This window comes from Condylura cristata, unplaced genomic scaffold (genome assembly GCF_000260355.1).
Source record: "Condylura cristata isolate star-nosed mole 26May11 unplaced genomic scaffold, ConCri1.0 scaffold00019, whole genome shotgun sequence".
Classification (NCBI taxonomy): Eukaryota; Metazoa; Chordata; class Mammalia; order Eulipotyphla; family Talpidae; genus Condylura; species Condylura cristata.
Window position 1 is genome coordinate 3,055,729 of NW_004567120.1, and position 27,091 is coordinate 3,082,819.

Below are 27,091 nucleotides of genomic sequence, written 5' to 3' on the forward strand. Positions count from 1 at the left end.
AAAAAAAAAAAATAAAGGTGGTTGAAGTGAAGGTCCTCTAGAAGCTATCCTCACAATTTTCCACTTAGCCAGGAAGTATTTCCCCTCTAAATGCACAAAATCATGTGGGTGTATTGCATCTTGATTTACACTGATTAATAAATATCTGAAACCTGAAACAAAAGTCTTGTGGGTGCTCAGCTACAGTTTTGCCTGTGCCCTCAAGTAGCAGCTGCCTTGAAAAGCCTTTGTGGAACAGCTTTCAAGACAACTCCCTTGATCCTGGCAGTTTTCTCCAATGGGCTTATCATGGGAAAATTACTAATCGTGACTTGGCTCCAGTGGCTAGTTTGATAGGTTAGTTTGGCAGAGGCTTGTTACAAACAGATGTGGCATCCCTATGGGAAGGAAGCTAGGGTGGGACTGACAGTCAAGGGGCCGCTGCATCTCAAAGGACACAGATAAAATATGTACTTAGGAGTGTGTAGTGGACAGAAGAGGATGAGAAATGAAATTCAGTAGCTAAGAGGGAGAAAACACCCAACTTTCTGTTTTTCCCTATGAATGGTTTACATGCGCTATATTTGTTAATACATTCCCCCTTTTTCTTCTCATCTATTTTGTTCTTTGTACTAGATTGAATCCACACATTTCATTTATTTTATTTTATAATATAATAGTTTATTTTTACAGCATTTTGTACATTTTTTTTCATCTCCCCTCCCCCCCCCCCATTTTTGACCCATTCCCCACTCCACCCGCACAAACTGTCTCTGGTATATGGCTGTTCATTTGAATCCACACATTTTATTTTTTAATGCTATTTTTTTTTCATTGTCGAGGGAGAAAAATAACATTAAGGAACCTAACAAGGAATCAGATGCTTAGCTTTTGGGAGCCTTTGGTATAGCAAGCTTTTCTACAACAAAATAAAAAACTTGTTGTTGGAGCTCTCCCGACAAGGATGAACTAATGACTAAGTTATAAACTAGTCAGTTGTCACTTCTGACTCCTCCATTTGGCCCTTAGTGATGGTCCCATTCCCTTTAGCCCTGTATCTTCATGCCCTCACCTTTTGGATTTTTGAGAGAATTTCTGTAAGGAAGCATACTGGAGAGACTGATAATAATCTCACCTCCTCTGAGTAGGAGAACTGGGGATTGGAGAAGGAGACTTCACATTTTCACTGTGTATTATTCTGTGTTGTTTGAATTTACATATATCTACATGTGCTAATTAAGTGGAAAATTAACCTTTTAAATCTTTTTTTTTTTTTAAGATTTATTTATTTGTGCATACAGAACTGGGGTACAGGCCAGAGGCTCAGGGGCGGTGAGAGGCTTCACCAGAGACAGAGTGGGGAGCAGAACAGGCAGAGCGATGAAGTACACTGCTGAGGGGAGCAGCGGGCGGGTCAGGAGAGGTCTGCCACACCATGTGGTCACCTCCGGGGCAGGCGGGAATCGAACTCATGAGGAAGTGGCTTCAGATTCTCAGTGCTGTGCTTCAACCCGCTGCGCCACCAGGGAGGGCCTCTTTTTTTTTTTTAAGTAAAGAATTTTCTATCCAGCCAGTCCATGTCACTATATACGGTTGAAGTGATATAAAACAAACCTATTTTCTTATAGGTAAGAGGGAGTTACATTAGAAAGCTTGATGCCAATATTTTCTGTTTTAAAATGACCACAAATACCATATTTAATAAAATGTTAAATGCTTGTTTATAGACTAAACTTTATTTTCTAAAAGTTATACTAAATTTATGCATACAAGAACTGGAGTACAGGCCAGAGATGTGGGGGGTGAGAGGCTTCACCAGAGACAGAGTGGGGAGCAGAACAGGCAGATTGAAATACACTGCTGAGGGGAGCAGCAGGCCAGACAGGAGAGGTCTGCTGCACATGTGGGCCACCTACCTGGTGTAATCCAGCTCAGTCCTGTGATAGTGCTGAGACTTAACCTTTATAGCACTGAAACTTAACCCCTATGCCACCAGGGAGGTCCTTATAGATTTAACTTTATAATCATGGTAAAAATACATTCTGAGGGCCTTCCCTTGTGCTGCAATGGGTTAAAAACACAGCACTATGAAGCTATGGCAGCCACTGCAGCATGAATTTTATCCGTAGCCAGAAAGGTGACCCACATGGAATGGCAGACATCTCCAGACCCGCCCACTGCTCCCCTCAGCAGTGTACTTCTTCGACCTGCCTGCTCTGCTCCCCACTCTGTCTCTGGTGAAGCCTCTCACCTCCACCCGCATACCTCTGGCCTGTACCCCAGTTCTGTATGCATAAATAAATAAATCTTTAAAAAATACATTCTGGGGAAACCCGCGGGGATTACAATCGAGATGGAAAAAAAAATGTGCAAAATGATGTAAAAATAAACTTTTGTAATAATTAAAAAAATACATTCTGATGTGGTATATATACACAATGGAACATTACTCAGCAATCAAAAATAAATTCATGTCTTTTGCAGCAACAAGGATGGAGCTGGAAGGGATCATGCTTAGTGAGATAAGCCAGAAAGAAAAAAGAAAAATACTGGATGGTTTCACTCATAGCAGCAGAATAAAGCATTGGGGTGGGGGTGGGGGATAATGAACAACAATATACCAGAGACATTTTATGGGGATGCAGGAAGTGTACTGGGGAGGGGGAGTGCACTGGACTATGGTGATGGCACATGGGTGATTTGGTGTTTGGAAGCCCACAGGGATTACAACTGAGATGGAAAAAGACACAAAATGGTGTGAAAATGAACTATTATGTTATTAAAAAAATACATTCTGAAATTTTAAAGCTAGTTTCAAAGAACATTATCTAATCCTATGTAAGATAAATAAATGTCTACTGTCATGTCTTGATTTCTGGTTCATAAAATATGGTCACTGTAGATAAAAATTTTTCTAAAAACCTATATAAATTAATTTAAGTAGAGCAGCACAAAAGCAATATCATTAAATTGTATTAAATGGGATATAGTCTGCTAGTTGGCAATAGAAAGTTCTCACTTCTTTACAATCTTTGCCTGATTTTGAATGTCATAACCTGAAGACGTTGGTTCTCTGGTTCCACCCTCTGCTCTGATCTCCCTGGCATGCTAAATCTAATCCCACATCTGCTCCAGAAGTCCTTCGTTTTAGCATCTCTTTAAGAACATCCTTTAAGAGCATCTCTTCTCTGGCTTTCAGATCTCAGCTACCTGTTCTGGCATTGACTTTTTTTTTATATAATAGATATATATTTTAATTTATATCTTTTACATCATTGTATATTCCCCATAAATTCCCACCGCCAATTGACCCGTGAGCCATAACTACAGTCCCTTGTGCTCTTCCCTCCCCTGTTTTGATCCCTCTCCCTCCCCCTCCTCTGCAGATTGGTTTATAGTAGCCTGTTAATTTTGTTTATTATATATTCATTATTATTATATTTTCCCTGGTCCCCTATATTCCGCCTTAAAGTGAAACCATTTGATTTTTTCTTTTTCCCTTCTGGCTTATTTCACTGAATGCTCCTTTAGCTGCAGTAACACCAGTAGCTTCAGATAATAGAAACCTTCACTAGTCCTGCCGCCATGGACTCTTGACCAATAAAGCTTGCCCCTTTCTGTCCCTTGTCCAGGCGGGACATTTGGATGTGTTTGGATGTTTATACCTTTCCTTCAGTTAAGATCTCCTGTAAAACTAAGGACAGATTTTAAGTATCCTGTTGGTATCCCTTGTCACCTATGAGAGTAGAGAACACATTAATCTGGAAGTGCTGTCTTGTTGCATTCAGTTCCCACACTTATGGAAAACATATTTATTTACACTAATAGTTCTTCTTTCTCTTTGCTCCTAATTCTCTTTCCTCATTCCTTCTTCTTCTGTTTACTTTTACAAATAAATCTGTTATCCTTTTATCCATTCCTTCTTGTTGACCAACAAAGGCAAAATATCTTAAAGCCTTCTAGTACAGTCAATCTAGCCATCTAGTAGACTGCCTTCTCACTGGTATAGAGACTGCAGTTAAAGCATTGCCTTTTCATTTCATCTGACATGGACTCGAATATAAAGTATAATTGCAAATATTCATAATGTTCTGAAATATTTCAATAAAAGACCATAAGATATCACTTTAATGCCCCTGGAATTACAAACATTACATAAGTGTATTATATCAAGTGTTACTGATATTAAAAGGTGGGCTTTCTTGTATATATTAAAAGTCTTAACATTAAAGATATCAGTAAGTGGCTTACTTCACTATAAAAGCTATTCAGGGCCCTCCCTGGTGGCACAGCAGATTAATGCACAGCACTAAGAAGCTAAAGCCACTTCTGCATGAGTTCGATCCGGCCAGGGAGCTGACCTACATGGTGCAGCAGACCTCTCCTGTCTCACCTGCTGCTCCTTTCAACAGTGTATTGTAGTCAGTCTGCCTGTTCTGCTCCCCACTCTGTCTGTGATGAGTCCTCTCATCGCCCCACCTCTGGCCTATACTCCAGTTCCTGTATGCATAAATAATCTTTTTAAAAAGAGAGAGAGAAATTTATACTAAGTTACTCTTTTTCTTTATAGCAATTCAAAATGCAAGGAGCATGTTTCAACAATGAGCATCACATGTATGAAGGGAGTTTTTCTTTATAGTGACTGAGGTTAGGGCTGACATTAATGGTTTAGAGAACCCCTTCCCTCTTGTCAAATTGAAACATTTAAGCTTATCTTGAAATTTATTACCAATTTCCCCAAGATTCTTTAGTTGGTCAAACTACTTCCACACCTGAAATACTTTTATCTACAGCAATGTTATCTCCTTGAAGCAGAGTCTGAGCTGGCATGGGAACAAGCTAATTAAATTAAATTTCTTGGCTTTGTCACTACCTAATTTGACCACTCTAGGTATCTCTCAAAATAACCATCAAGTCATACAAAATGTAGATCTGGAAAATCTGGCTTAGCTGAGAAGCCTAAATCTAAAGTGGAACGCTGGTGAAACTGCAAATGCTTCCAGCCAAAGTCCTGCATAATCTCAGGGAAATGGACCAGCGCCATCAGGAGTTTAGAGATGCTCACTTTAACTCGAGCATATCACTTCCTCAGAAATTTATCCACATCAGAGGGTTTACTTTTTCAGAAAACTGCCACTGGTGTAGAGGGCCTCAATGAGCTTGACAACAGTACCTGACTTGAGTCAAAAGAATGGTCTGGTTTACCTCAGTGACAGTAAGTTTAATACTGTGCCCAGCCTCTTAAGGCTGAATCTAAATAATGCCAACTTTCCTTAGTCAGCAAGAGGCCCTGTAGTTCCCTCCGGGACTTGACAGCCATAGATTTGAGACACAACAGTTTTAAAACCCTTCCAGATTTTGCATTTTCACCCTTGAGGTAAGTACAACCTCTCTTCCTTTCTAGAAACCCCATCCAGAACTCAATAATATGACTTTCTATGGACTATATTCATTGAAGGAGCTCAATATGGCAGGGTGCTGAATAGTGAAAATTGACGGATACTCCTTTACTCAGTTACCTAATTAAGAAAGTTTACAGCTCCATAACAATAATACTGGAACTTTGAAGCACAGAATGTTTCACGTTCTGATTCCTTCTCAAACCACGTGGAAGCTATAGTGAAAAATGAGTTTTCTGACCTCACTTCAATAAACTTGACCCTGTATATAATATTTTGTCACAATTTCATACAAACCTTTTCTTGGGACTTAAACAATCTAGACATTTTGAATTTCAGTTTTACCATAGTTACATGTGAAACTCTGCTTCCAGGGCTTTCCCCAGAGCTCATTAAGCTCTTCAGGGTGGGCTACCTTGGTAGGTCGGCTTCTAGGTCCCACCCTGGGGCTTGCTGAGCTCTGCTAGGGCTCTGCAGGTGGGGCTGCCTCCAAGACTTGTCCTGGAGCTCACTGAGAGGTTTGCTCATGTCTTTGTGGATCTTCTGTAGCATGTTTGCTTCTGGGTCCTGTCCTGGTGCTGGCTGAAGTCTGCTGAGGGTTACAGTGTAAGGTCCTTTCCACTTCCACTCTGCTGGTTATATGGCCTACCAGGCCACAGGGGCTCACAGGGCCACAGCGTCTCACCTTGCCCACCCAGGTGGTTTACCTGCTTGGCCCATTCCATTGTTCCCTGGAGTCCCTTCCTCCACACATTACTCATAGTTTGTGCTCTAATTGTGTTTTTCCTTAAAGGGTTATTCCCTTTCTTCTGCTGCAATCTGTGAGTATGTAGAGGAGGCATGCCTGGAACCTTCACTCTGCCCCCATCTTGCCCTGTCCTACTGGGATTTTAATTTTAAAAATGATAAGTTGGGAATAAATATGTACTTAATTTCTCCTGTTTTTAGATTTTATTTATTTTTGTGTAGAGTTGTGGTGTAGGCCAGAGGTGCGGGGAGAGAAAGAATGCACCAGAGACAGAGTGGGGAGCAGAACATGCAGATGTACTGAAATATACTGCTGAGGGGAGCAGTCAGGGAAGCAGGAGAGGTCTGCTGTGCCATGTGGGTCAGCTCCCTGGCTGGGGATTCAACTCAGGCTGCCTCTGAAAGCCATTGTGGTGGTAGCACTGAGACTTAACACCTAGGCCACCACGGAGGCCCCTGTAGTTTATTTCTCTATCTACTAATTTGAAATAACAAAATCCTTATTTTCTTTTTCAAAGATTTATTTATGCATGCAGAACTGGGGTATAGGCCAGAGGTGCAGGGGTGGCAGGAGGATTCACCAGAGACAGAGTGGGGAGCAGAACAGGCACATTGATGAAGCACACAGCTGAGAGGAGCAGTGGGTAAGACAGGAGAGGTCTGCTGCGCCATGTGGGTCACTTCCCTGGCTGAGGATGGAACTCATGTTGAAACAGCAGTAGCTGGCTTCCTAGTGTTGTGCTTTAACCTGTTGTGCCACCAAGGGAATAAATTATTGATAATGGTGTATGAAACTACTAATGTATTGTTGAATTTGTTTTACTAATATTTTGTTGAGGGTTATCGCCTTTATGTTTATCAGGGATATTGGCTGGAAGTTTCTTTTTATTTTATTTATGCATACAAGAACTGGGGTGTAGGCCAGAGGTGCAGGGAGTGAAAGGATTTACCAGAGACAGAGTGGGGAGCAGAGCAGGCAGATCTACTGAAATACACTGCTGAGTGGAACAGTGCGGAAAACAGGAGAGGTCTGCTGTGCCATGTGGGTCACCTCCCTGGTGGGGGATCGAACTCATGCTGAAGTGGCTGCAGCTAGCTTGTAGTGCTGGTTGCACAACCAGGTAGGTCCCCTAGCAAAATATTTAAATTGTAACAGAAAAAAACTTTTGATGAGAAAAATAAATTTTCTTGCTGCTAACAGAAGAAATATTGATACATTGAGCTTAATTTATTTAAAAGATCTGAAGTTCTTACCTGTCCAGACAATGAAAAAAAATATAGGGATAGAAATTTCTTGGCTTGGAATTATTTATATGAGCCCACTTGAATAATTTCCAAGCCTATCTTCCAAAAGAGAGCTTCAGTGCCAGCTTTGTATTTGTGGAAAAGGGATAATGTCTTCGCCTATTGACTATATTTTCTTGTTACCACACATTATCTTCTTGTAATATAGTATTGGCAACTGAGCTTAAATACCAGATCCAAAATTATTTCTTCCCACTTAGTGCCATCCACAGACCAGAAGTATAAACATGACCTTGTAGCTTGTTGGAAATGCAGATTCTCAGGCACTGCCCTGTAATTTTATAATTACAGACCTGCTGAACCATGTTAACAAGGGCCCCAGGAGATTATTATGAACATTAAATTTTGATAATCAGTGTGTGAAGCAATTACGTATACTAGGGAGGCTCTGGGAAGATTCTCCATTCTCCAAGTGCTAACTCCTCTTAGGTGATATTGTGATCAAAATTTGTCATTAAATATTCTTTAGATTCTCTTTTTCTGATAGTGTTTAAAATAATAACAGTAACAATAATATAATTTTATATGTGAGTGGTTGATTACTGTTTCCAAAGCACTTTCATACTTATGATTTCACTAATGTCACACCCTAATCATTCTTCCAAAAAATATGAAGTTAGGTCAATACTGTATCACTTTTGCTTAAAAGATACTTAAAACTCTAAGAATACTAGGGGCAGGTATCATTTTGAAACATAAATGTATCAAATCTAAGCACCTGTACCTTACATGTAGACAATGTTATAATGTCATTTATATGAATACCCTCCATAAGAAATGGCAGACTAACAGACTAAAAATAGTACAATTTTAATAACATGTATGCCCTGTGTACATGAGGCTACCACTTATTTAACATCATAAGCTAAAGACAAAACATGCCAGGGACATGCAGAGAGCCAGAAATGTTGCTGCCTTCTGAGTAAGAGAGAGATTTGGTCATTCCCCTCTTCCCGGTACAGTAAATGAGACAACTTTCAGTTTCTTTTCCTTTGCTATTTCTTAAAAATAACCAATCCCAAATAATTTTTATGCCAAAGAGACATAATTTTTGTGTGGTAACACTGTTCATCTTTAGACCCAATAATATGACTAAAATCATTTTGATTTTATCATGCTCTAGCTCCTGGAGGAATGTATACCTGTAAGAGGTGGCTTATTGAACCCTAAATCGTTTAGGAGGAACCAGGATAAAGTTATTGTGGATTATGCTATTTCAAATTGTCATTTTATAATTTTCAAATAAAATTCTCAGTAAATCTTTCCAAATTAAAAATTATTAGAAGTAACACTGGCAGGAGTTTTAAAGAGGGGAGTAAGAGGAACAGTGAGGAAAAAATCACGAGCCAGTGGGCGGCACTCATAGTTAACTCCATGGTAAAAGATCAAACTTTCCGGATCCCAACCCTTGACTTCCAGAGGCTGCTGGAAACTAGGGGCAGAGCAGAGGTGCCATGTGGACATTATAAAGATGAAGGGCAAATGGTCAGAGCCACTCTTTTTGTTCTGGCTGCTTTCTAGTTGCACCCTGGTCTCTGCTCATCTGACGTTATCTAAAAGTAGGGCAGATGGCCTCTGGCCATGAGCTAGCCATTTCTCATCTCTCTTACTTCTTCCTTTCTTCACTCCATATATAAATATACTTAAATACTTTTTTATGTGTTTCTCTCAGCATATCTGCTTTTGAGTTTTGCCCTGTATTCTTTTTATCATATACATATGTGTGTGTGTGTGTGTGTGTGTGTATGTATAACGTTCTTCTTCCTTTTTGTACAATGTTTGCTTCCTCAGGTGTAGACCCGTATAATTCCCCCATCAATTCACCTGTCACCTGTGCACCATCACCATAGTCCCTTGTTTTGCCCTGTATTCTTTTTTTTTTTTTAAGATTTATTTATTTGTGCATATAGAACTGGGGTACAGGCCAGAGACTCAGGGGTGGCGAAAGACTTCACCAGAGACAGAGTGGGGAGCAGAAAAGGCAGATCGATGAAGTACACTACTGAGGGGAGCAATGGGCCCGGGAGAGTCAGGAGAGGTCTGCCACACCATGTGGTCACCTCCGGGGCAGGCGGGAATCGAACTCATGTGGAAGTGGTTTAAGCTTCTTAGTGCTGTGCTTTAACCCGCTGCGCCACCTGGGAGGGCCCTGTCCTGTATTCTTTAGTACAAACCAGCTCATCCCATTTCCCTCTCATCTTGTCCTATAATTGTTTGAAAATAGTCTTAAGAGATGAATAAGAAGGGTAGGAATCAAATGCCTTCTTGGGGTGAGAAGCAAATATTAAAGGATAAAATCCTTCAAAGTCTAGAAATTTAAAAGTCACAATGACAGTGAACTAGTTTACAAAACTTTTTCTTCTGTCAACCCAAAATTTAGAGAGAGAAAAAGCCTAACCACTTCTCTTCTCTGTACCCTGTAGACAAATATTTGGGAGTCTGACTTGGTAAGAATACTTACCTTTTAGACAGCTCTTTTCAGACACTCAGAATCTCTGAATGGTAGTTTTTAGAGGCTAGGAGTTTCCAGCTTATAGTTTCTTCAGGCTGAACGTTCTACATTCCTTCCCTTGATACCCCACATTTATGTCAATACAGTCTTACTGTTTTTATTTTTTTCATAAAATTGTCTGCAACCTGTTCACAGTTGCATTTTATGGTTAATAAATTTGAAATTCTTCTGTATGGGCCATAATGTTTTTTTTTTTTTAAAGATTTATTTATTATTTATTTGTACAGAACTGGGGTACAGGCCAGAGATGCGGAGGGTGAGAGAATTCACCAGAGACAGAGCGGGGAGCAGAACAGGCAGATCGACGAAGTACACTGCTGAGGGGAGCAGCGGGCGGGTCAGGAGAGGTCTGCCACGCCATGTGGTCTCCTCCGGGGCAGGCGGGAATCGAACTCATGCGGAAGTGGCTTTAGCTTCTTAGTGCTGTGCTTTAACCCGCTGTGCCACCAGGGAGAGCCAGGGCCATAATGTTTTTAATTGTGCAAATGATATCTCTGAGAGAAGAAAAGAATTCTGCTAAATGGGAGGTATTCTCAATTTTAATTTTTTATTAGATGAATATTCATATTATATATGTATATATATTATGTTTCAGATCAAATATATCACAAGTTATGTCTTTTTGTATCCAGAGTACCTCTCCTTGACTCATATTTTCATATGACCAAGTTTGCATAGTAAGTTATCTCTATTTTTAATTCTTTTGAATTTTCTTTTAACATTGAAAAATTTAGATAGTGCAATTTTTTTGACATCTCAATTTTGTTCTAGTTTAGAGCACAATATCAATTTACTTAATTAAAAATAGAATCCCCATCAGAAGTTTCCCCAAGTTGCAATACCTCAAAATACATTTATAAAATTTTAAAAATCAAATGTTACATACTATAAAGCTATTTTCAGTCTTCAATCTTCCTTGACTTTTTCTACAAGTGTATTAGTTTTCTATTATTGTGTGACAACTGTAACAGCTTAAAGCACTACCCATTTATTATCATTTCCATGGTAAGGTGCCTGGGTACTTCTTGGTTGAGTAATCCATTCGAAGTCTCACTAGTTACAATCTAGGAGTTGGCCAGGGTAGCAGTCTGTTCAGAGGTTCCACTAAGGAAATATTCACTTTTCCCCTAATGATTGCAGACCTCCTCTCCCTACATCTTTAAGACCAAGAGACTCATTTCCTTTTTGGCTGTTCATCAGGGGCCACACCCAGCTCCTGGAGGCTGCCCATAACTGCTAGTCAGATGAACCTCTCCACAGATTGTTTCATCACATGGCAGCTTACTTCAAAACCAGCAAGGAAACCTATATAGAGTAGGGGTACAAAGGAAATCATCCTGTACTCCTTTGAGTTCTTCTAGGCCGGTAGATAAACATCAGGCAGATTGATAAGAGAAAAAGTGAAAAAAGTTTGATAATGTGTATACCATCTGTATATATGGGAGGATCCAGCATGACTGAATGACTCATTCACCTGGCTTTAGATGCCATCCTGAGTAGAAGGACTTTGGGGGGGGGGGAGGGTGAAAGGGAAGTTCAGATAGGCAGGTTACCAGGAAAAGGCACAAGGTCCCCAGGAAAACGGCCCCTGGGTTGATCTGTATGAGGTAGATTACTGGGGGTCCCTTTTGGGAACATCTGGAAAATAGTGAGGATATCTGTATTGGGTAGATACAGGAGTTGCAGTAGAGGCCTCAGTCAATCCCCGGTGAAAGGGCAAATCCAGGGGACCAGCACTGAAAGGGTTGGTGAGTCCTCACTCCTCTTTTTAAAGCAGGACACCCTTCAGTCCTAGGGAAACCAGATGGTTGGTTTAACCCACACAGATTAAGCAATAAAACATTGCCAGCCCCCTAGATGCTCTCATATATATTGTCAGTCACTAAACATTCCTCCTCCTTAAAGGAAATACCATATAATATTTTGAGGCGCTACATGTTAAGAAGGGCACTCTACACTAAAGCACAGAGGATATAACCTAATGGTTCAAGGCATGAAATCTAGCTGGTAGACATGTTCTGTTTCAGTCATGCAATACTAAATTACACAGCTTTCTTTTTTTTCCTATTTATTTATTTGAGGGTCTGATTTATGAGTTTTAATATACTCATGCAACTCCTAGCACAATATACTGGACTCCCAGTACCTAGTTTCCAGCAGTGGTGTCTGTTGGTGTATAGACTTTATACTGTGATTACAGAGGTTCGAATCTGCCACTTACAAGCTCTGAAACCCAAAGCAAGTCATTAAGTCTCTTTGCACATCTGTTTCTTCATCTCTAAAACAAGGAAGACAGTGCCTACTTCCGAGTGGTAGAAAGCATTGGTTAATAAATGAAATACTGTTTGCCGTTGGCATTGTGTCATAACCAGAACAATTACAATGCATTATACAAAAGGTGGGGCTCAGAGGGCACCTGAGCCACCCCCTGCTCTTGAGAGGTGTCGATTACTAAAGCCACTTAGTAGCGTTACATCGGATTGCTTTTTGGGGAGCCGAGAATCCAGAGGTTTCTAAAAGGAAATGCCATTTACATGGATACTGGTCAGGCTGCCGGGAGTCCCATGGGGGCGGGGGTGGGTAGTGCGTTTTCTCCAGGCTGAGTTTGCGCAGCAGCTGCTCTGGCCATTGCGGGGGTGCCCTGGCGGCAGTTTTGGGTCTCTTATTTTCCGTCTACTCAATTCTGCCAACAGTCTTCCTTCTTTTCCAGCTCGCTCCTGAGGCGCCGCCTTCCACTCCCCGTCCCTAGTCTCGAAAGGGCTGCTGCGTGTGAGACGTGACAGAGGCGAACCACACCGCCCAGCAGGACTCCATCGGAGACTGACAGCGCCTCGGAACAACCGCCTGGCGCGCACCGCCCAGGCCGCAGCCAATAGCCGCTGCTGCGCGCTGCCGCGAGCGCGGCAGGCCGGAAGGGGCGGGACTGAGGGCGGGGCGACGGGGGTCCGCGCGGCTCTTCGCATTCCGCACGCCGCCTCTGCGCCCTTCGGCCGCATCCTCCGCCACTGTCTCAGACCCCGGCCTTCTAGCCTCTGTCGCGTTGCCGAGATGTCGCTTTCCAGCAAGCTGACTCTGGACAAGCTGGACGTGAAGGGGAAGCGGGTCATCATGAGGTAATTCTACGTATTTGCCTGCGAGCCCCCCGGGCTCCGGGGCAGTCTTTCGGCGTGGGCTGACTTGCTTTCCGTTCTCCCCAAAGTTGCTTTTAGCCCTCGCCTGCGCCCAAAGGCTCCTAGCCTTGCATGGTGACGCTGCCCACCCTGATGGTTGAGTTTTTGCTACGGTTTGACAGTTTATAACCTCTTTCCCCAGCCCAGAAAGAGAACCAGAGTTGCCCTTTTTGGGTGGATCCACACATGAAAGGCTCAGATTGTTGGGATCCGTTTTGCCCTCAATTCTCCTGCAGAAATACGATTTCATCGCTTCTTATTTTGCAGGCGAGGCGAAATCTGTATATTATGCAAATCCCGAAGCCCCAAGGAAGGGACCTTGAAAGGTCATTTGGTTAGTTTCCCTTCCCCCACCACCCTAGACCATCCCAAACGAATGAGAAACCACCCACGTTTCCAAAGTCCGTGCACAAAAAGAAATCTTTCCCAGGGGATGATGATTAATATGTTCAGGAGTACAACCCTCTAAAGCATTGGGGGTGGCTGGTGAGGTGGGGCGGGGCGCACTGGAGGAGGCCCTGATGAGCTTATATAACCGGGCTCTGCTCTACCAGTAGTTGGATTGCAGGCCCTGAGATTTGAATTAGGATTGTGACAATGCCGGGGAATGGTACAGCAGGCTGTGCTTGCTCTTCTTCAGCTTGACCCCTTCAGGTGGCTAGAGAAGCAGTATATTAGAAGTGGAAAGGCATGCACTTACGTCCGTACAGGTCACCTACCAGATCTCCCTTATTTGCTAAAATTATAGTAGTGGTATATGGAGTTTTTACATTAATACTTTTTGCAACGTGTGTAATAGTTCTTGCCAGGCACATTGCTAGAGGTCAGTTAGGTATGTAACTGATGGACTTGACTGTTAATATATCTTGATATGATTACAGAATGGTGCTGTTGGGGGACCATAAGGCTTTGCGTTGTTAGGTTGTACAGTTTTGTCCTTTTTGGGAAGTGGTTGTTTGATAGGCAGTGTATGATTAGTGTGATTCAGCTCCCTTTCCCTAATTTTGGTCAAGTGAGGGCATCTTAGGGACACATAAAGGCAGTAGGGGATCTTCCTTTGCCCTAGCCATGCATATGCAAGGGCACTATGAACTGCTGGAGAACTGTTTGGACACCCTAAAAGTTAATGCCTTTGCTGTCTGGACACAGGAACCACAGCTATCCTAACATTAGGTATGGGCACTTTCAGATCTTAAGGAAAGAGAAGACCTTATGAAAAACTGGACAGGTGGACATTGACATGCAGCTAGCTTTTTTAAGTTTTGATTTCCTCCTGTCTCCCCTGTGCTCAAGGCCGATCTTTCCCTATGCATGCAACAGCTGAAAGACAGGGGATGGGGTACCACTATTGCAGTCTTGAGCTTTATTTTTCTTCCCAGGGACAACTGGCTTGAAGAATTAACTGGGTTGGCTGAGAATGAGACTATAGGAGGTGCTTGCTTACCTTTTCTTTCTCTGGACTTAGCTAATGTGGACTATCCGTATGCTCAAGGGTTCAAAGTTTCATTGAGCACAGATTAATCGTGAGCCTTGAAGTGATTGGCTAGTCCTGTTTTGCTGACGGAAAATGGTGAGTCCAAAGTCACAGAACTTGCAAGTTGGTGGCAGAAAGCCGGGACTAGAATTTAGATTTCCTTGGCTACCAATCAGATCTTCTAAACACTCCAACTTTGTGAACAAGGTTAAAATAGACCCATTTGTTGGCTGAAGGTTGCAGTCAATAATTTTCTCTAACTAATCTGGATAAATTCTATTTTTTTGACTTGAGGACAGGAAGTCTGTTTGTTCTCTGATTATAAATGTGTCTCTTTTGAACATAGTCATACCTAATTCTTTTTGGAAGAACTTAGGCAGGCGTGAATTGTCTGCCCAAATTACTTTTTGTTTCAAATGAATGTCTTTATGTGGTGGTTGCTGGCAATGTTTTTGCAGATGGTGCCTACTGAATAGTAGTTGCTTCTCTTGGCCTGCTCTTTGTCCTACAACAGAGAAGTCACCTTTTCCCAGGGTTTTCAGACCACTGCTTTGATTTGTAAGGGGAAATTGATTTGTGGAGGGAACTTTAGAAGGCCAAGAACCTCTGACTGGTTAATTATCAGATGCCCCCTCAGTTTTTTAGGAGTCCAGTTGGCTTTACAGCCCTTTGAGTAAGCTTCCTGTTTATTTTTGCAATGTCATTTCCTTTCTTTTCAGAGTCATTCTTTTTGCTTGGGGAGTGGTGGCTTTTTTTTTTTTTTAAACCTCACTACTTTTTTCTAACCTGTTCTAACTTGTTAAGTAACTACTTTGATGTATTAGAAACTGAAAGGGAGAGGAAAAACTGAGAACAGAGGCAAAAATTATTCTGTAAAACAGCAATAATATCCCAATTTTCCAGTCATGGGAGGTGAAGCAGTGGTAGGTCTTGTTTCTTTGAGAGAACTGGCTGTGAACTCTTGAGATTTCAGGGGGTAGAGACTTGATATTCTTCCAGTTAAATCAATGTTTTTAAAATTTTATCTTGAAATAATTCTAGATTCACAGGTTTCAAAAGTAGTACATAAAGGTCTTGTGTTCATCCATTTTCCCCCTTTGGATACATTTTACATAATTATAATACAATATCAAATTAGGATGTTAACTTTAAAATAAAGTATATAGATCAAGGAGGCTTTTATCATATGTATAATTTGTGTAACTCAACGCAATCAAGATTGGAAACTTCTGGAGCATCACTAAGCGGTCTTTATCTTATTCCTTTAGAATCCTGGCCTCTTTCCCTTTCTGAGCCCAGGTTACTACTAATCCATTTCCAAAGTTTTATCAGTTCAATATTCTTCTATAAGTGGAATCACAAATCACAAATAGTATTTAACCTTTTGGGATTACCTTTTTTTCACTTAACATAATGCTCTAAAGATTTATCCAAGTTGTTGCATTAGCACTAGCTCGTTCCTTATATTGAGTAGCATTCCATGGTATGGATGTGCCAGTTTCTCTCTTCACCCACCGAAGGACATTTGGGTGTTTCCAGTTTTGGCCTATTACAAAGAGCTGCTGTGAACATTGAACACTCTAGCACAGTCTTGGTGTGGATAAAATGTTGTCATTTCTCTTGGGTAAACAGATTGTTTGCTAGACTGTTTCCAAAGTAGCTGCACTATTTTATATTCCCACCTGCAGTGTTTGAGCGAATCTTTGAATCTTCATATCATTTGGTATTGCATTATTTTTTATTTCAGCCATTCTTGTTGATATGTAGTGGTCTTTATGCCCTAGGCAAAGCTTGGGAGTGTTTCAGGGAAGTAGAAAGGGGAGGGTTGGGCTGCAGAGTTTTCATGAAATAAATTGGAATGTGTAGGCAAGATAATTTTTCTGTGGTGGAGTCTCATAGAGGAGAAGCTAAAAGTAGAATTATTGGTGAGAATTCAGGAGATGAGAGAGGTAGGGATGAGGAACAGCACTGCGAAGGGGTGGCTCGTGCTTAGCCTCTTGGCATTAGCCCTTTTGACCACAGGCCTTCTGAGAGGCTGCAGAGGGGAAAATGACTCATGGTAATAGTATACTCTACCGTCTGTGGAAAGCACTTTAAGGCTGGCAAGGATATTTAAAGAAGATCCTTAAAAATCAGAATAAGTAGTCTGAAACCAAGAAGAGTGCCTGTCTTTATTGAAAGATATACTGCCTTTACTTTTGGAGATTTCTATTAATTCAAATGTTTGAATATAGAATTATTTCCTCAACCCACCTCTGGAAAGGTTGCTCTTCAGTGAGGTGGACCGAAGTACAAACCTAGGGCATATATAGAAAATTGATGAATTTAGTAAGTTTTGGAATTTATAATTACCTGCCTTTGAGAGGAAGGAACTAGTAATAGAACTTAATGATTGCGCCTGGCTGCAGTCTTGATTACCTTTACATTCCCTGAAGTTAGCACCTAATGCGATCTACTTTTAATAATGGTTGCCTTTTGAATCATAATGTTTAAGAGAAGCTTTTAACATGTAGGATGGCTGACATTTCAGGGTACTTTCGATACTTTTACTATATACCAGCACTATTTTTAAGCCACTTTACAGATTGCTAATTCATTTAATTTTCATAATGATTATGAGATAGATACTGCAATCTCCATTCTTAAGATGAGAAAGAAACCAGTTAAAAATGATCTTGGCAGGTAACACTTAGATCTTGTACAGATAGCTTCCATACATTGTTTTCAGTCAGATTGAAATAGGCTGAGATTCCAAGGAGTTTAGTGGAAGGAGGGATGGAATTGTTGGTTCCTAAAAGTGATACAAGCATGTTCAGATGGGTAAGAAAGGAGAGTCATTTATTTGTTTGTCTGTCTTGATCATCTCTACTTTCCTATTTGTCATATGGGCAGGGTCACATGTTCTCTCCTCTATTCAGACTTTTTGAAAGTAGCTACCTTATTTTAAAATTTTTATTTGCTGATGTTTTGTTAAGACTATGAGATGTTTCTTGTCTGTGTTTTGCTTGAAGGATACAGTGTGAACTTGGTCTTAGACACTGGTTTTATTAATTGGTCTTGAGACCTTAGGCTTTCTCCAAAAAGAATGCTGTTTTCTTGGTTTATTTTTCCAGCTATTTTTTCTTTTGCTTGATGTTAGCTTTATTAGAACCCAGAAGTAGTAACAAAGGAATCAGAATTAAAGATGTGTTCCTTATGGCTGTTCATCCCTCAAACTGCTAGCACTATTAGATACTGTCATCCTAGAATCACATAGCTTGTTTTACATTCAGCTGGTCAGGTTTCCCACATCTTCAGGGCTAGCTCCTGTGATTTAAATTAGGTTTTGTTTTCTTTTTAATTCTGTTTTAAAGTATGATATACATAAATTAAAGGACACAAATCATAGTAAAAAAAATTATCAACAAACAAGTATATTTGTACCGCAGAAGTCCCCATTGGTGTCCCATCAGTCACTATTCTAACTCCTCCTCCCCATGGCTAACTACTGTCTTGACTTCTAATACCTCTGATTATTTTTAAGGTGAGTTTTGAATTTCTAGTGTAATTAACTGGTTAATACTAGAAGTGTCTCTCCTAATCTTTGAGGGAACAATTTGATCATGTCTCTGAACCTGACCCATTTTTTCTTATTTTTTTAAGAGTGGACTTCAATGTTCCTATGAAGAACAACCAGATAACAAACAACCAGAGGTAAGATCCCTGCTAAACCTTTAGCTAGATTTAAGCTATGCATGGGTGTGGGTATATATGATGAAATGGTTTTCTTTTATTGTATAACTGTGGCAACTTAAGCCATGATCTTGATTTTCTATTGGTCCATTGTCTGGTTTGCTTTTAAAAATTTTTTTTTTTAGTTTTTTTAATATTAGTTTATTTTTACATATTTTTGTGCATTTTTCCATCTCAGTTGCAATGGTTTGCTTTTTTTTAAGGTTTAAGGTTTATTTATTTATGCATACAAGAACTGGAGTGTAGGCCAGAGGCATGGGAGGAGAGGTGGTGAGAGGATTAACCAGAGACAGAGTGAGTAGAGCAGGAAGATCTACTGAAATGCACTACTGAGGGGAGCAGCAGGTGAGACACAAGAAGTCTGCTGTGCCATATTAGTTACTTCCATGGCCAGGGATTGAACTCATGTTGCAGTGTCTGATGATAGTTTGATAGTGCTGAGACTTAACCTCTTGTGCCACCAGGAAGCCCTGGTATAAATGCATTTTTATATCTGTTTAATAACATGAAATATTTTACAGACAACTTGATTTTTTTTTAATCACTCCATTCTTTAAACAGAGGCTTTCTCTGGCCATCTTGTCTCAAATCTCCTCTCATTATTCCTTAGCCATTCTTGTTTCCTTTACTTTGCTTTATTTACTCTATAGCTGTTTTCACTATCTCATGTATATTTTTACCTGTTAGAATATCACTTCCATGACAGCAGAGATTTTTTTATTTACTGTTATATTTCCAAACTCTAGACTGGTATGGGTACAAAAGAAGCATTCAGTGTATATTTGTTGAATAAATAAATGATTTTCTTTATTATCAGTCTTAAGTTCTTAAAGACTGGTAGAAATAGAAATTATTAGCTTTGTTTTTTTTTTTAAAGATTTATTTATTTATGCATACAGAACTGGGGTATAGGCCAGAGGTGCAGGGGCAGTGAGAGGATTCACCAGAGACAGAGTGGGGAGCAGAACAGGCAAATTGCCGAAGTACGCCGCTGAGGGGAGCAGCTGGTGAGACAGGAGAGGTCTTCTACACCATGTGGATCACCTCCGGGGCGCGGATTGAATTCACACTGAAGTGGCCGCGGCTAGCTTGCAGTGCTGCATCCTAACCTGTTGTGCCACCAGTGAGGGCTGAAATTATTAGCTTTGTAACTAGAAATTGCAATATTTGGGTCCTCCCTGGTGGCGCAATGGGTTAGAGTGCAGCACTGCAAGCTGGCTGTGGCCACTTCAGTGTGAGTTTGATCCCTGCCCGGAGGTGACCCACATGGCGTGGCAGACCTCTCCTGACCCGCCCGCTGCTCCCCTCAGCAGTGTACTTTGTTGATCTGCCTGTTCTGCTCCACACTTTCTCTGGTGAATCCCCTCACGGCCCCTGCACCTGTGGTCTGTACCCCAGCTCTGTATGAATAAAAAAAAAATCTTAAAAAAAAAGAAATTGCAATATTTGAAGGATATTTAATTTTTTGTTTTAACTGTAATGTGGCAAATGAGATATATTGGGTAATGATGTTCTTTTTAATGCATTTATTTTTCCTACTACATAAAATGGTGACTAAAGATCTAAAATGGGTACAGAAATGTTACTGCAGTTGACCCTTGAAACAACAAGTTTGAACTTCGTGGTTTCACTTACAAGTGGATTTTTTTTTTCTTATATGAGGGTTTTGCATGCATGGATTCAGCCAACCTCAGATATTGGTTGTTCGAATCCAGGAGTGCCAACTTTAATTTATGCATGGATTTTCAACTATGTGTGGGAGTCAGTGAGCCCAACAACCTGCATTGTGCAAGGGTCAACTGTACATATTTTTCATTTTTCCTCAATTCTTCTCTAGTGATATGAAGATTTGGGACTTTTCTATTTCCTACAGCCATATAAGAGGTATTTCAGGAGTTCCCTAAGACCACACAGATGTTTGGTGGTTCACTAGAAGGACTCAGAGGACTGAACATTAATGTTAATTCTTCCAACTAAAGTTTATTACAATGATAGGATCAGTAGGAGGAAAAGACACAGTAGAAGTCTGGAATCCGTGCACAGGCTTCTAGTGCTCTCCGTCCCAGGAGAGGAGATGCACTGACTGTGCTTTTTTTTTTTAGCAATGAAAAATGCAATAGTTAATTGTCTACTTGCTCTGTCCAAGGATCCTTATTAGCATCTTGTCCCTCAAGATTTTTTAAGGAGCTTGTCCTGTAGCTACCTTCTGACTAGCAAATACCAAAATTCCAGACTCCTAGAGGGAACACCTGTTTGTTCACCTGTGTTTCTGTGTCTTGTCCCTGTGCCAAGGGACAAAGCAGGATGGGGACTGCAATCCCAGGTGGAGGTTTGGCATTGTAATTAACTTCTTCCTTAGAACTTGAACCTAAGGACCACCATTGTGCATTGTGTTGCCAACAGCAGACTTGAAGAGATTTAGACAAGAAAAGGGACTTTTTGTTTCATGATGATAAATATATAACAGTTCTCACTAATTCCTAGGAATAATCATGCTTTTTGTTTTCTCTTTTTGGTTAAAGGATCAAGGCTGCCATCCCAAGCATCAAATTCTGCTTGGATAATGGAGCCAAGTCAGTTGTACTTATGAGCCACCTGGGTCGGCCTGATGGTGTTCCCATGCCTGACAAGTACTCCTTGGAGCCAGTTGCAGTAGAACTCAAATCTCTGCTGGGCAAGTAAGTGCCAGGCTCTGGTGCTGGTAGACTGACAGGATATGTTGTTAAGTATATTGTTCCTGGCTCTTAAATTTCAGACTGCCCCAGTGTTTCCATCTCATGCTCTCCCTAGGGATGTTTTGTTCTTGAAGGACTGCGTGGGCCCAGAAGTGGAGAAAACTTGTGCTGACCCTGCTCCTGGGTCTATCATCCTGCTGGAGAACCTCCGTTTTCATGTGGAGGAAGAAGGGAAGGGAAAAGATGCTTCTGGGAACAAGGTAGAATTTGTGATTTTGATATTAGAGGTGGTGAGGAGGGCTGAGTCTGTTAAGAGACTGACTGAAGAATAGAGAGACTCATTTATTTTTCCTTAGGCACCTTTTAATTGAAGTATAATGTATGTAAATATACAGTGCACAGCTTGATGATTTATCACAAAGTAAATACACATGTGTAACTACCACTTAGGTGAAGGAATAGATTATTTCCAGCATACTAGAAACCCTCCTCATGCGGAAGTGGTTTTGAGCTACCTTTGGCAAATATGTGAACATCACTTGGATGTGAGCTTATTCAGTGAGCCACTTTCCAGTTTGGGCCCTTTTTACACACTTGACCCAAGATACATGGATTATTTTTTCTGACACTATATGATCACCAGAAGGGTGATTTGTGATTCGGAAGTACTGACAGCTCATTGACAGGTGATTGTGGGGGTGTCTGTGCTGTTCCAGCTACTCCCAGGTGTTTAAGATTGTTTTGTCAAGCTGGAACCGTTTTTCTAGGCAGCAGGCCTCAGTGTTATGGAGGGACAATCTGTTCTTACTTAGAAGGAGAATTGACTTAAAACGTGAACTTAGTACTTTTAAATTTTATATAATTACAGTTTTCTGATAGATTTATGTGAGCAGAAAATGTACTGAGTCAAGTGGAAAGGGGCAGTTGATTTTAATTGGATAAATAATTCTCCTGATGTTATTGACTTGTATTTTAAAAAGTAAATTTTATTTAGGTATATTTTTTCTTTAAATTTCTCTGTTTGATATGGAAGTTCTTGTATCATCATTTCATAAAGAAACTAAGTTTCAGAAGCACAGTTATTTCACTGAGGTTGGAGGTAAGGTGCTGTTGCTGAACAGCAAGCTTCTGTAAAGGACCAGGCAGTAAATATATTATGCTTTGTGGCTCATATAGTCAGTCATATCTGTATATGATCTCTATTGAAAGTGGTCACTTCTGCTATTGTCATGCAAAAGCCACTGTAGAAAATCCACAGAAGGATAATATGACCTGACAGTCAATTCAAATACAAAATGATAAAGCTGATTCTTTGAGGTTTAGAATTTGCCTACTGAATACAACAGCCTATAACAGTTTCCACTGCTAAGGCTTTTAAGTGTCTTGGGGAACGAGCTGCTCTAAGGCTAGTGTCTAAATCTGTTATACTTGTGACATTTCTTAAGGTCATCAGAGTGACTGTTTTTAAGCAGTTTCTTTTCTTAGCACCATGGGCCCTGATCTAGCCTATCCTCCCTTTGGCATGGTCTTGCTTCAGTAGTGAGAGTCAAATGCTGACCTAAAATTTGGTGCCCTTTTAAATTGAAACTCAAGCTGTACAGACTAGGGCTTAGCAGTGGCAGGAGGCAACTGGAAAATTGAGGCAAAACCTTTTATTCAGGAAGTGGGGGACCAAATATGCTAGTATTCAATTTCTTTAGTTGCCTGGCTTTAAATATTTTGCATCCAGTGGCTTTCAGTGCTTGAAATTTCAGAAATCAGTCATACGTTCAAAATGGATAAAATCTTGAAGTAATAAAATGTTTCCTTTATTCTCCAGCTTGTCTGCATTGGTATTTTAGGAGCATTCTTTTACTTCTATCTACTGACAGATCAAAAATGGAAAAAGAAGTGAGATTGTTATTTCTATGATATCTTTGTGAAGATTTTCCAATTTTCCCTCAATTCTTAAATAGGCATGTTACACCTCTTTGATGGTAAGGTTTTAGGAGATAGAACCTAAATGAAAAAATGTACAAAATGAAGAATGATTTTTATATATACATTTTGTACATTTTTCATCGCAGTTCTGTCTCCTAAAACTTTATTTTATGTATATATGTATATATATATATATATATGTATATATATATATATATAAATTAAAAAATGTTTTAGGAGCTAGAACAACCAGCCAAAGATTAATCAGTGAATCAGTGTTAGAACTAGGTCTAGAACCAACGTCTTCTGGCATTTTGACAATGCTTTCCTTACCATGTACTGTCTTCCATTTACCAGAGGCAGATGACTCCATTCTGGAGAGATTATAAGGCCCCAAAGCCTTCAGTTTTAGCATTACTGCCCCTGCATTCCTTGTTCTGTAGAGGAAAGCTCTTGTCTTTGTGCAGCCTTCTTCACATCCTTGCTGTACTGGTGGTGGGTAGTGGCGGAATGAACACACGTCCTGCGCTGTGTCCTTGCTGTTCCTGTGCCCTTCATTTGGCTTGTGCACGTTTGCTTAGTGTCCTGCCAGAGATTTGCTTTGTTTATCCTGCTACCCTGCTTTTTCTTTGTTTAGGAGGAGTCCCTGGATAAGTGAACTCATATTTCAAGGTCCTGTGTGATCTACTTTTTGTTCTATTTTGTGGAAATATGTTTCTTGTTTTCTCAGATAACTAACTCAGACCATATAAAATAACCTCCTTTTAATCAGAAAATATTTGCTGTTGCCATGTGTCTACCTGCCCATTTCAAGAGGAATCTATGAGAGAGCATCTTTCCCCTGTGGAAAGACCTTGGTGGTAGCCAACACCTTGAGTCAAGTATAATCCTAAGTTTTACAGGGTGAATATGTTAAAATAAGGAAATTAATTAAGAAAGGCAGAGGGAATAATCACCAGAATGTTGTCCCAGGATTTGGGGAGAGACCAGAGGGATGTGATTGGCTTCATGTGATTAGAGGTTAATCTGTGGGTCAGGATCTTTGGTTTGCAGTTTGAGAGAAAGGTAAAGGAGAGCAGAAAATGCACAAATGACCAAAAGACCTGAAATATTTGGAAGAAAGAACAGATCCTGTTGCTAGTTGTGAAAATTGCTATCTTACCAGCTCAGGGTCTTTAGAGATGTTTAAGAGGACTCTTGGTATGAATTGCTTTTATTTTTTTAAGACTTTTTTATTTATGCATAGAGAAACTAGGGTATAGGCCAGAGGTACAGAGGGTAAGAGGATTCATCAGAGACAAAGTGGGGAGCAGAAGAGGCAGATCTGTTGAAACACTCTGCTAGGGGTAACTGCAGTCTAGACAGGAGAGTTCTGCTGCACCAAGTGGGTCACCTCCTTGGTCGGAGATCAAACTCAGGCCACAGGCCTTCACAGTGATAGTGCTAAGTCTCAACCTTTATGCCACCAGGAGGTCCTTGAATGAATTGCTTTTTGAGTTGTCTCTGGGACTATCAACATTTCTTCTGTTGATTTTTTTTCTGTTGTTTTTCAGGTTAAAGCTGAGCCAGCTAAAATAGAAGCCTTCCGAGCTTCCCTTTCCAAGTTAGGGGATGTCTATGTCAATGATGCTTTTGGCACTGCTCACCGAGCCCACAGGTACTAAGGTTTTTTTTCTAACCAATCTGGGAACAATAGTCCTATTTTACTCAAGTGGCCCAAGCTCTGGGTTGCTCTCGGAGACTTTTGTATTATACTATGATCTTGTCATCTTTGTTCTCTAGTTGGGGCTACCACTGTGCTTTTGTTGAGTATTCCTAATCTAAGGAGGAATTAAAAGTAGAAAACTGATTTTTTTTTTAGCTTCACGAAGTAGTTGGTTGCTTTCCTTAGTTTGAATATATCATAGAGTTCTTCTCTTGTTTACATTGTGGTGGTAGTCTTTTGCTGTCAGCAGGAAATAAAATTAAGGGATTATCTCCTGTTGTCATCAGTTGGCTGATTATTTATTATGGTTAAACCCATGACCTGAAGGCTATTAATTGGGTATCTTAAATTCTACTTAAGGTCATTGTATTTGTTCTCCTTACTAGTGTTCCTGTACTATTAAAACATTACTGTGTACTTTCTTTTTGTTGCAGTTGAGGGGGTGAAAACCATGGTTTCCTGGAGTCTTAGAAGTAAAAGTATTTCATAGATAAGAAAATGAATTCTGGGTTGGGAGAATTGGTAGTGATTAACTAAAATTTGAGTGTCTCTAATCTTTTCCAGCTCCATGGTAGGAGTCAGTCTGCCACAGAAGGCTGGAGGTTTTTTGATGAAGAAGGAGCTGAACTATTTTGCCAAGGCCTTGGAGAGCCCAGAGCGACCCTTTCTGGCCATTCTGGGCGGGTATGAAGACTCTTCATAATGTGTTTACCTTGTATACAGGCTATACTTTTGTGTCTTTTCTGATGGCACAGACTCTGTACCTAGGGAGAATTTAATAAAGGCATTGTCTACGAAGGTGTGGTAAGAGATTAGGGAAACCCAAAAGGGATAGTGCAGTAATCAGGGGCTAGCATCAATCATCATCATTCCTGAAGGAACACAAAGAGGAAGGAAATGGTCACCCAAAGCAAGAGAGGGTAGTAGTGTGCAAGAGCCCTGTAACAGGAACTGTATATAGCCTTTGGTTACAGAAGGATGAGATGGAAGGAGCCAGAGAAATAAGTACTGTCATCTCGCTTCAATCTCCTATTGGTATGTATCCTCTCTTCTGAGCAGGGTAGAAATGGTTAGGGAGGGAAGAACGAGAAAGATCCATTGTAGGTGCTAACAGTTTTTGAAACACTTGAGCCTTTTACATGCATACAGTCTGGCAGTATATAGCTATCCTCTCTTCCAACTGAGAGTAACCAAACTGGAAGCCAGAGAGGGAATCCCTTGACAGAGTACATGTAGGTTACCCTTCAGGGCAGCAGATAAGGCTGAGCAGGGTAGAAATGGTTAGGGAGGGAAGAACGAGAAAGATCCATTGTAGGTGCTAACAATTGTTGAAGCACTTGAGCCTTTTACATGCATACAGTCTGGCAGGATATAGCTATGAAAACCTTCCTATGTGTTTAAAGTGTCTATTTCTTGGAAGCATTGCCCATCTTGCCCTGGGTTATAAAACATTCTAATCTTTGCTTCTCTGTAGACTGGGGTTTTATGCTGTTCTCCAACCTTCTGTAAACGTGGAATGTGGGAGTGAGTGTTACCTACTGGTGATGGTTATGTTTTGGACTCAGCCTGAAATACCTGTTTTGGAAAAGTTGATGTGGAGGTTTTCTCCCACCACTTTAATTGTAATGTGATTTCCTTCGACCGTTAATGTTTCTGGGTAACATTTTACTAAGGAAACTTGTATTGTGGAAACACTCAGACATAGAAGAGCCTGGTATGATAAACTCCTAGGTGTCTATTGTCCTGCTTTAACATTATTGACATGCTTATCAGTCTTCTAAAATCTACCCTCTAACCCTTTTTTCAATCACAATTATGGTTTATCATTCACTGACAAAAATATATGTTTGAGAGTACAATGTCGCACCTGAACATGTGCACACGCTTTACTTGCCATCTACTAAAGCTGCATCGCTAAGACGATACCGTGTTACCTCCTGTGTGAACCATCCCGCTTGCCCGCTTTGTCACTATCACAGTTTTCACAGAATCTAAGAGTTGTTTTTGCTCTGTTTTGCCAGTTTGTTTTCTTTGAATTTTTATCTTTGCAAATGAGAGAAATCATCTAGTAGCTGTCTTTTATGTTTTGACATATTTCACTTAGTTTATCACCACAAGATTCATGTGTTCTAAGAGACAATGTTTTCATTTTTTATTGCTGGGTAGTATTCCACCAATTATATACAACAGTTTATTTATCCAGTTGTCTTGTTGATGGGCATTTAGCTTGATTCCATGTCTAGGCTATTGCGAGTAACGTTGCCATGAATATGGGGTGGAGGTGCATGAATCATTGTATTACTGTTTTCATATTCTTTAGATAAGTACATAAGAATGGTATAACTGGATCATATGGTGTTACCATTTTTAGTCCTGTAAGCACTCTCCACATTATTTTCCATAGAGACTGTACCACTTTGTAGTCCCACTGATAGTTAATGAGTGTTCCTCTTTCTCTACACCTTTATCTACA

At 40.5% G+C, this 27,091-nt stretch overlaps 1 protein-coding gene across 1 annotated transcript in view; it reads left to right on the forward strand.

Moving 5' to 3' along the window:
- The first annotated feature begins 12,893 nt into the window (after positions 1-12,893).
- PGK1 (phosphoglycerate kinase 1) overlaps positions 12,894-27,091 on the forward strand; it is a 22,479-nt gene continuing 8,281 nt past the window's right edge. Inside the window, exons 1-6 of the mRNA XM_004685609.2 lie at positions 12,894-13,055; positions 18,229-18,279; positions 20,841-20,996; positions 21,109-21,253; positions 24,467-24,570; positions 25,183-25,302. Coding sequence (XP_004685666.1) covers positions 12,991-13,055; positions 18,229-18,279; positions 20,841-20,996; positions 21,109-21,253; positions 24,467-24,570; positions 25,183-25,302 — 641 coding nt within the window. The 5' untranslated portion in view covers positions 12,894-12,990. The remainder of the gene's footprint in view (positions 13,056-18,228; positions 18,280-20,840; positions 20,997-21,108; positions 21,254-24,466; positions 24,571-25,182; positions 25,303-27,091) is intronic.